The 10,682-nt window shown below is 41.1% G+C and overlaps 1 protein-coding gene across 1 annotated transcript; it reads left to right on the top strand.

The window, feature by feature from the left end:
* Nucleotides 1-5,247: 5,247 nt before the first annotated feature.
* On the top strand, nucleotides 5,248-10,242 carry tnfrsf9a (tumor necrosis factor receptor superfamily, member 9a). The gene is made up of 9 exons (XM_066672442.1): nucleotides 5,248-5,384; nucleotides 5,783-5,914; nucleotides 6,658-6,780; nucleotides 6,927-7,064; nucleotides 7,223-7,295; nucleotides 7,390-7,487; nucleotides 7,621-7,668; nucleotides 7,788-7,919; nucleotides 8,110-10,242. Exons 2-9 carry the CDS (start codon nucleotides 5,785-5,787, stop codon nucleotides 8,229-8,231), a joined length of 864 nt encoding a protein of 287 aa, XP_066528539.1. The 5' UTR covers nucleotides 5,248-5,384; nucleotides 5,783-5,784; the 3' UTR covers nucleotides 8,232-10,242.
* The last annotated feature ends 440 nt before the right edge of the window (nucleotides 10,243-10,682 follow it).

Here is a 10,682-nt window from a genome sequence, read left to right as displayed (position 1 = left end):
AGTGAAATCATGCAGTTGTGTAGTTGGATAACATAACAATAAAGAGTATTCCAGGTGCACTTTCAAGGATAATTTATTTATGGGATCATAGTCATGAGCTGGCTCTGATCCTGGTACATTGGTCCATCCTGCAAACCATCTGCCCACCAGGATTCCCTGGAAAACAAAAGCAGTGTAGACTAGATGTGGTCAAAAACATTAGATATCTCAAACACTCAGTCATTGTCTGTAACTCTTATTCAGTTCAGGGTCGCGGTGGGTCCAGAGTCTACCTGGAAACATTGGGCACAAGGCAGGAACCCACCCTGGAGGGGGCGCCAGTCCTTCACAGGGCGACACACACACACATTTACTCACACATACGGACACTTTTGAGTCGCCAATCCACCTACCAACGTGTGTTTTTGGACTGTGGGAGGAAACCGGAGCACACCACACTCTTCACAGACAGTCACCCGGAGGAAACCCACGCAGACACTGGGAGAACACACCACACTCCTCACAGACAGTCACCCGGAGGAAACCCACGTAGACACAGGGAGAACACACCACACTCCTCACAGACAGTCACCCGGAGGAAACCCACACAGACAGAGGGAGAACACACCACACTCCTCACAGACAGTCACCCGGAGGAAACCCACGCAGACACAGGGAGAACACACCACACTCCTCACAGACAGTCACCCGGAGCAGGACTCGAACACACAACCTCCAGGTCCCTGGAGCTGTGTGACTGCGACACTACCTGCTGCGCCCACTGTGCCGCTCCCTAAGGATACCTTTGTATAACCAATCCACCTACCAATGTGTGTTTTGGCTCATCTCTTTATTTCATTTCATGAGAAGTGGAACAAAAAAAATAAAAAGCAGATCACTTTTCAAGGATATACTTAAGCAATTTCCTTACTGGTAGCAGCTCTAAAGTCAGGAAATATTGTTTAGAAGAAGAAAAGGAAATGAGTCTTCCAAAATCTAAGAACATAATCACAGAGTCCAGCTCACACAGCCATGTGGGGTTCAATCAGTAGCCCCACTGAGTATCAGCAAGCACTGTACACAGATTAAACGTTGATCCCGCATATGGATATGGATCCAGGATCAATGATGGGACGAGGATGGGTTTAACATAAAGCTCATGAGGGCTGTACTCTTAAAGCATACAATTTCTCCAAGACCACCCATAAGCCCCATAAATATAGTCTCACCGGGCTGCCCAGAGACATATCCGCAGCCCACCTGGGTTCCAATAATAGCCCATGCACTATCCTACTCAGAGACCATGCTAACTCATGTTCAACCCCTTGGGGGCACAACTAAGCTGTGCTGGTTGGAGAGAGGACTTTTCTAAACTGTATGCAATAGGATCTGCAAATCAAAGCCTGTGAGCTGGAACATGAACATACTGACTCACTGAGGTAACGAGATTTGATTTTGTTAAGGTCTGTGGTATTTCATTTTGTCTGAGTTATAGAGAATGACAAATCTTCCTTGGAACAATGCACAAACACATGTTCCTGTCAGACTCTGAAACATTCATTCATTATCTGTAAGCGCTTATCCAATTCAGGGTCACGGTGGGTCCAGAGCCTACCTGGAATCACTGGGCACAAGGCGCGAATACTCCCTGGAGGGGGCACCAGTCCTTCACAGGGCAACACACCTATGGACACTTTGGAGTCACCAATCCACCTACCAACGCGTGTTTTTGGACTGTGGGAGGAAACCGGAGCATCCGGAGGAAACCCACACAGACACAGGGAGAACACACCAACTCCTTACAGACAGTCCCCCGGAGCGGGAATCGAACCCACAACCTCCAGGCCCCTGGAGCTGTGTGACTGCGACACTAACCTGCTGCACCAATGTGCCACCCCTGACTCTGCAACAGAAAAGGTATAAATAAAGTGTTGCTCATCTCAGAATTCAAGATTATATTAAGGTCTTCATATTTCAGATTTGGGACATGAAACAAAAAGGGGAGTAGTTTCTCACAAAGAAACTCACTCACTGTCTGCAACCGCTTATCCAGCTCAGGGTCGTGGTGGGTCTGGAGCCTACCTGGAATCACTGGGCACACCCTGGAGGGCGCGCCAGTCCTTCACAGGGCAACACACACTCACACGTACGGACACTTTTGAGTCACCAATCCACCTACCAACGTGTGTTTTTGGACTGTGGGAGGAAACCGGAGCACCCGGAGGAAACCCACACACACACAGGGAGAACACACCAAACTCCTCACAGACAGTCACCCAGAGCGGGAATCGAACCCACAACCTTCAGGTCCCTGGAGCTGTGTGACACTACCTGCTGCGCCAATAATCTGTATTTCAACTATGAGTGAAGCAACAAGGGCAGATTTCATACAGTACATTTATTCAGTAAATTCATGTTCTCCGTTTTCAATAAAATCCAAAACACATTTTCAGTCCAATTTTCTTTATCACAGTTATTTGTTTAATTTAAAACAAGCAACATTTTTCATATGAAATGGTATGAATAGCTAAGAACTGTGGTCATATTTTCAGATTAGAATAAGTGGTCCACAATTGTGTAACTGGTTCCTGAAAAGAGATTTATACGTTCTAGGAAAAGTATTTGAGGCAAGCTGGCTTGGTTTCTTTTGTGTAATAGAACAAATCTGTGTGGGATACACTGACGAAACAAATCCCTGATTGAACTGAAGTTCTGAAACTGAAAAAAATGAAAAATACAGCACACACACACATTTGTATTCACACGTTAAAGGGGAAAACACATGTTTCTACATTTTTGAAAAAAGCATTAGAGTACGTTTGGAAAGTTGGGTATACATCTATAGAAATGCTGTGTGGATGTTCAGGGAACTCTCAGAAACTCTCACAGTGCCAATAAAGGAGATGAACTGTTATTTTATATTTTATTATTTGTTCCATAAAAGCAGAGTGACCACTGATGCCCATTTTTCTTTTCATTCATTTATTCATTATCTGTAACCCTTATCCAATTCAGGGTCGCGGTGGGTCCAGAGCCTACCTGCAATCATTGGGCGCAAGGCGGGAATACACCCTGGAGGGGGCGCCAGTCCTTCACAGGGCAACACAGACGCACACACATTCACTCACACCTACGGACACTTTTGAGTCGCCAATCCACCTACCAATGTGTGTTTTTTGGACTGTGGGAGGAAACTGGAGCACCCGGAGGAAACCCACGCGGCCACAGGAAGAACACACCAACTCCTCACAGACAGTCACCCGGCGCAGGAATCGAACCCACAACCTCCAGATCCCTGGAGCTGTGTGACTGCGACACTACCTGCTGCACCACCGTGGCGCCCCTCATTTTTCTTTTGACACTCCTTTTTTTTTGTCTACGCCTTGGGTCCTGAACTTTTTCTTTACAAGAAGACATGACAATTTGTCCGTATGTAAAAAGCAACTCATGTAGCCAGCCTTGTTTGCTGATGTTCCTATTGCCACACTATGTTCATATTAGCCTTAACTAGTCTTGCACCATAATATCTTACGAGCAGTTTGTGGCATAGCATTGTTTCCCCAACATAGGGTTCATTGTTCCCTTATTGGAACGATTCTAAACGATCTAAGTCACTTAACGAAATGTCAAACCGCCAAATTAAATTTTATGACGAATAGATAACGGTGATAAAAGTATGGAAAAAACTGGAAGTACGCATTGTCCTTTTAAATTCTGCATTTTTAATAAAGCAAAGGAAAGCTTTATTCATTTATTTTATAGAGTTTCTGGAAAAACATTTTTTTATATCCACTGACTACATATTCACTCATAGAGACGTCACTTTACAGTAAAAAAAAAAACAGGATCATATGTGTCTTGAGGTTTTCGTTAACTTTATTAGTTCTTTTTTGCCAAACACCTACTGCTAAAAGGATCATTTAAAAAATATGTTACCTACTAAGGTATATACAAGCAATGTAACACACGTGTTCGTTCTTGCAGTTAGTCGCAATAAAAATCAAACCAAACCCTAATCTTGCCTCATCCTTCTGACACGGTTTAAGGAATTTCTTTATTCAACAACCTGCTTCAAATGGAATACGCATTCTTCAGACAACAGCTTTGAAATTTAAGTAGAGTGATGTGTCAAAGGTGTGGAGCAACTCAAAACTCCTCAAGCTTGACCATTGGCTACCGCTCATGAAGAACTACATAGCACTTCCAGCTAAGTGTGAGTAGAGAATGAGTTAATGCATTTGAACCTTGCAATGGATGACACCTTCTTTATGCAACATTTACCTTTAACACCCCACCTCATTCCCAGACCACGGCCCCGTATTCCGGCATCAGAAATCTTCTAAGGAAGGGTGCTGCTCTGGTTCAAGCATGAAATCAATGAATACGGTTTTATTTATTTATTTATTTATTAATTAATTAATTTATTTATTTATTTTTGGGTGGACCCTTTAACACTCTTAAAAGTGTTAGTTTTCCTGTCAGGTCTTGCTAAGTCTGAGTGTTACTCAGACATTTCCTGTGAAGTTTATCTGTTTGTTCTTTAATCATACATCCCTCCCAAAAAATAGTAGATTTAAAATGTATATATTAATATATAAAATATATTATATATAATAATAAAATAAAAATCGTGTGTGTACACACACACACACTATATATACACATACACACACAGATAAATATACATAAAAAACATGTTCAATTGAATTCATTTTAATGTGATTTCTGAATTTTGGGGACTCTTAAGAAAAACTCTTCAAATTTACACACAGATCAACCATATCAACATTATGACCACTTCCTTCCACATTTACTGTCCATACTCTCAGCTCCACTGACCACACAGAAGCACTTCTACAATTACTACAAAAACTGTAGTCTATGTGTTGCTCTTCATACTTTGTGTGTCCCCTTCAATGGTCAAGACCCGTAGAGGACCACCACAGAGCAGGTATGATATTCATGGTGGATCATTCTCAGTGCTGCTTGATGTGGTGGTGGTGGTAGTTGTTTGTTGTGCTGGTACAATTGGACACGGTGTTTAAGAACTCTGACATCACTGCTGAGTCTGATCCACTTGTAACAGCACAACACACACACATCCCCTGTTACAGCAGCCCTGAGAATAATCCACCAACCCAAAACATAGCTGCTCTTCGGGGTTTCCTGTACTGACAGACTCGTAGTGCCTTTTTCTCTGAGTGACTTGTTGAATGCTGCAGTCTTGCTGTTTGGCAGTTTACTCTTACAGCTGATGAACCACTTGTGTGCAATATCATCTCTGAAGATCAGAGGACCAGCCCACTTGAGGGTGGAGCTTTCTTTCATAAGCTAAAGAGCTCTCACACTTGCCACCACTCTGAGCCTGATTTTCACATCTGATACAGACACTGCTCCACTGCAGAGTAAGTAAGATAATACCATGGCATTTTAAAATGATGTAAGACAATTTTTATATTTATGACTAAGGCTAATCTTTATATATTTATTTGACTTTGAAGATATATAAGAGCTAACATATGCTTTTGTTTACAATGTTAAAAATACATTGACTTGTTTGAGGAGTGAATTTGTAAAAGCTTTTATGTCATTTATTCATATTCTGTGTGCTTTAGCTTTTTATTTGAAAGAGAAAAAATGAATGAGGAGATCATTAAACTCATTTTTACATGTTCATTGCTTTAATTAAGTTTTCTACATTATTAATAATACTAAATAGCAGAAGGCTTCATCTGAACTTGAGCAGAGTATTACAGACTCACTTGGTCTGATTTTAATGTTTTTGTTGTCATGTGAAAAAAAGACATGCAGCTCACACTGTGGACACTACCGCTCACCTTCAGTCTACTTCACCTCCGAGTTGGGGAAAGTAACAGCTGTGCTGACTGGCAACTACATGGACGTGATGATGTGTGCTGTCTAAAGTGTTCTCCAGGTAGACCTTTCATTAATGCACCTAACAGTCTACGGACACTTATGATTACTTTAACAAGCATAGTTCAGTAGGTTTGTGTCAGTAGGTCTGTTTGACACAATCTCATCTGAGCTCGGCTTATTTTGGCTGTCAACTTCTAACAAAGTGAATTCTCAGAGTTTTTATGATGTGAATACTTACACAGTAGAGAACTGGGAATGACTTCAAAGAGCTATGTGGGGTTTTTTTTCCCCGAAGTCCACTTATGGAACTAAAACCATCCTAATTCACCTCTGCATTGCCATTTCCACCTTTATACCTTACATTTAAACAAGCTGTTTTTAGCTATTGTACCTTTAAAATAGACCTATGTAAATACACATTGTGCTGTGTCACATCCAAAAAGCAGCACAGGATGAAACACTACTTGTAACTTCATTGTGAAAGGGGCAGGACTAAGGTTTGGTTAATGCCTTGGAATCTGTGATGGGCTATGTTTTTGCAGCTAAGATCAGATGTAAAGGCCAGAAAGTGGATATGGACCCATAGCAATGGCAGCTGAGCAAGACGTTAAAGGCATTACCAACACAAATATTGATAATGGAGAATGTAAAAAGTGATATGCTTTAATATTTAATTTTACAGTCTAGAAATCTTTTTTCCTTTAAGAAAAAACTATAGTTATAGTATCTTCTCAGTTAATGCTACATACAGGTGTGTGCTGTATAGTTATGAGCATGCTGTGTGTTTGTGTGTGTTTACAGGGCACCGCATGGTGTCAAGCTGTGGAAAAGACCGCAACGCACTTTGTGAACCTTGTGGTCCTAATACGTTCATAGCCAACGCACCTACTAAGCCCTTCTGTGACAGATGCACTCAATGCCTACGTATGTATTGTTCGAAATTCTATCAATTAAATCAACTTCTGCAGCAGTTAAAGCTGAGGATTGAAGATATGCAGATAGCATCTTTCTTTACCAGGAACTTGACAAAAAACAGTCTTTACTGTAAATAAATATGTCTTTTCCCACAGATCCACAGTTTGTAGAGAAAGCCTGCACTTCTTCTAGTGACACTGTATGTGGCTGCAAAGAGGGATTCCGTTGTGGAAACAAACTGTGCTCCTACTGTGTAGATGAATGTGGTAAAGGGCAGGAGCCAACCAGTCAAAGTAAGCACTCTCTTCAACTCCTTTAAAGCTGTATACTTCTGCGTTTAAATATATACACATGACGTGTGGGTAGGGGAATGTCAGCAATGCATTATCCATTTCATATGCTTTTCTTTTAAACCAATTAAAGACTCTGAGTATTGTTTACATACGTGCAGGGACTTGCAGGGACTGCCCTGAGGAAACATTCAATGATCAAATACACAGCAATTGCACAGCGAGGAAGACGAGGTAGGGTTTCAGTAAACTGAACAATGAATCTAAATACATTCTCACCCGAGATGACCGCTGGTTAACTACTATTAATGTTGTCTACTGTCTACAGCTGTCCAAACGGTGAGACACTTGTGCGCAACAGGAATGCAACCACAGACAATGAGTGTCTAAAGGATCCCAAGATCACCACTGTTTTTTATCCAAATGGTAAGAAAAATGGGAACCTTTTATATGAGAGAGAGTCTAAAAGAAAATGTTACTGTAATTAAGGACACTCAAAGAGTAGTGTCAAAATATTAGAGTTGAATAAACTGACAGCGTTCTCTCTTATATACTGCAGAACACGCCACAGTGGAACCCATTCAAGGCCCAGATAAAGACAAAAAAAGTAAGAAACAACTGGGTGAATGTGTAATGATTAAAAATTGTTTTAAAATGTCATTGTAACGATGATTTTTCTAAAGATGACAAAAATAAAACCAGTAAAAACGCATTCATATTTTTCAGATATCCTCTGGAGTGTTGCTGGAATTTTTGGAGGATTTTCTCTACTTATCCTTATCTTCATGTTAATTGTGTGTAGAAGAAAAAAAGGCAAAACCAAAACCAAAGAGCCAATGCCAGAAACCCTTCCTCCAGGTAGATTTCCACAGACCATGACCTTTTAATTCCGCCTAAGCACTATGAACCAACTTATCCTCACCTCTTCTATTATAACACACGTGCTTTAAAGGTCCTTTACGCCTCTTTGCTCTTAGAAAATACCCATGACTCACACCATTCTTCTGTGTTTTGCCCGTTCTAATCTGTGCATCTGGTCTGTTAACAGAAGAGCTCAGGGTAACTATGGACCAGGATGATGCTTGCAGCTTCCGACAGCCTGAACAAGAGCAAGGTGGCAGCTTGGAGTCCCTGAGTACGCAGGACTCCGAAAGTAAACTCATCGTGTGAGGTCCCTGAACACCAGTTCTGTTCTTTGCTAATATTCATCGGATAAGGAGCTGGATCCTGGAGCTGAAGGTGCTTCATTTTCTCAGAGGCCCAGTCTTTCAGCTGAAGTGAAGGGGTTAACAACTTTGGCCAGTTCGAAGAGGAAGACCCTGAAGAGTCAAGGCTGTTTACATATGTGTAATGGACTTAACATTAACAAAACAAGAACAAGAAACAGAGCGGCTTCTCTGCGACGTGGGAGTGCCGAATGTGAACCACAAACTACCGAGAGTGGGCGTCATGTACCGCGTCACATTTACAGATCACAGGCTTCTTGAAATACCCCGGTGGGCTTCCCCCAGTTTCCTGTTTGAAATGGGACTATATTAAAAGTCTCTGAGAGACTAAGACTGGTTCAGGTGGATGATTGAATAATGTTTTGGTTTTATTTTTTTTGTTACCTCATAAAAAACCCTGGCACTGCAGTAGTAAACACCACAGCCTTGTTTTTATTTCTGGGGAATATCGCTCACTAGGTGTAGCTTCTATACGATACTGATTACAATAATTAAATATACAAAACTGAACTGTGTTGGAGGTTGACATTTCTTGTAAGTAGACACAGGGAGACTTGTAGGAGGATATGTGTTCTTTATGGGGCTTCCCCTTCAGGGACTTCCTATGTAGGCCATAGGGAAGCACTGGAGTGCTAAGGATATCTTAAGACCGCCTCAAGTACTATTGACCTTGCTAAATGTTATGCTTGACTCATCCTGGGCTACTTAGGCACGTTATCCCTGATAAAATGTTGTAACTACATGCCAAAGTATCGGCCTCAGCAATTTAGATATATATATATAGACTTTCCAGTGACTCAGAGGGAGTTAACACATAAGATTACCTCTATGAGTGTTGAATTTGTACTATAAAAGTGACTCATAAGATAATTCATATCTCTACAATTTTTAATCACATGTGGAAACATGTGAAGGTGTAGACATTTATAGCGTGATGTGTGTGTGTGTGTGTGTGTGAATCAGCTGAGGTTAAATTCTTTTGTCGTCTCCAATTCAACAATTAACTCGTTTAAATAAGAGACTTCTCCTCTGTCTGGTTTTGCATGGGAAAATCTACAGGCTGTGGTTTCATGTGAAGTGGCTCTTTCCAGATAAGAAATCTACATCACAAACTAGGTTTTACCCACAATGCTTCTGTAGTAGGAAGGACACGAACAGTTTAACCTGAAAACAAACACCAGAGGAAGTACAGGGGGCTAGCTACATCGCTTGGAAAAACCCAAAGAATCTTTTAGCATGGGCTACCTCTTCAGAACTGGTCACATTGGGCTTATCTTATCTGGCTCAACTGAGAAATCCTACTTTGTGATAAACCCTACCAAAGTCAAGCCTGTTGAGCAGGAAGAGCAACGGGAGATCCGTATTGTACAGTCCTCAGTTATCTCGCCAAGTGCAGGAATAAAAAAACAAAAAATTCCCCAAGCGCAAAACTGTGTCCTCTTCTTTTGTGGAGACAAGGTCATTGAGATAAAGGGCCTCCAGAACAGTCTGAAGGTAATGTAGAATGCCAGGTAACATGCTGGAATGTGATTACCGTTATACTGCTTAGTGTCATCAAATTACTGCACTTTGTCCCATGCGTCATGGACATGTTTCAGAGAGTGAAAGCTTTTTTTGTACTGTGTAAGTGAAGTGTGTGCTGATATCACTCTGAACTTTTTAAATAGTTTGATACACATTTGTGCAATACCACTTTTACCACTAACCTGTGAAAATAAAAATATACTATTCCTGTAAACTTCATGTTCCTCATGTTAATAATGGTCTACTCTTTAATGATCGTTATTTGTGAAATCATTTAAAGTTGAACGCTTGTCGTGGAATAATATAGTTTTAGATGAACAGACTTTAAGTTCTGTTCATGACACTCATCTACTGCTACTGCTTTCATGTGATACGAGCAGAAGATATATTTATAGACAAAAATTTAAAGGGGTGCTTCCCACAGCTGCCACAAGAAAAACTTTGCATTTTGAAGAACATCTGAAGTAAAGAACTGGGTTCTAATTTTAAAGTGCAATAAATAAATTAATACAGGAAGAAAAAATAATGAATAATGTCTCTAGCTTTTGTTTTTTTAAAGCTATTTGTACATTTTCCTATTTTAGCCCTTTAAACCATTTGCGGTGGATGAAGCTGGGATCCAGTCGTGCTCGTGCAGCGTGTTACTTTAATAGAATCTGTGATTGTAGACCTCTTGCTTTTAATGCAAAAATGTTGCGTTTTCATGCTCAGCACAGTATGCAGGACTGCCCTGTAGCAGCATTCATTCATTATCTGTAAGCACTTAACTTGTTCAGGGTCGCAGTGTGTCCAGAGCCTACCTGGAAGCATTGGGCACAAGGCGGGAATACACCCTGGAGAGGGCACCAGTCCTTCACAGGGCAACACACAC

The sequence above is a fragment of the Hoplias malabaricus genome, chromosome 5, assembly GCF_029633855.1.
Source record: "Hoplias malabaricus isolate fHopMal1 chromosome 5, fHopMal1.hap1, whole genome shotgun sequence".
In the NCBI taxonomy this organism is placed as follows: domain Eukaryota; kingdom Metazoa; phylum Chordata; class Actinopteri; order Characiformes; family Erythrinidae; genus Hoplias; species Hoplias malabaricus.
Note: the sequence above shows the minus strand (reverse complement) of the source record. Positions and strands in the feature narration are given on the sequence as shown.

What these genes read in the sequence shown, in the direction of transcription:
- tnfrsf9a (XM_066672442.1), top strand. Translation starts at nt 5,785, where the DNA reads ATGCAGCTCACACTGTGGACACTACCGCTCACCTTCAGTCTACTTCAC. An exon ending in CTGTCTAAAGTGTTCTCCAG is followed by an intron (nt 5,915 to 6,657) that starts GTAGACCTTTCA and finishes GTGTGTTTACAG; the next exon opens with GGCACCGCATGGTGTCAAGC. An exon ending in TGCACAGCGAGGAAGACGAG is followed by an intron (nt 7,296 to 7,389) that starts GTAGGGTTTCAG and finishes TACTGTCTACAG; the next exon opens with CTGTCCAAACGGTGAGACAC.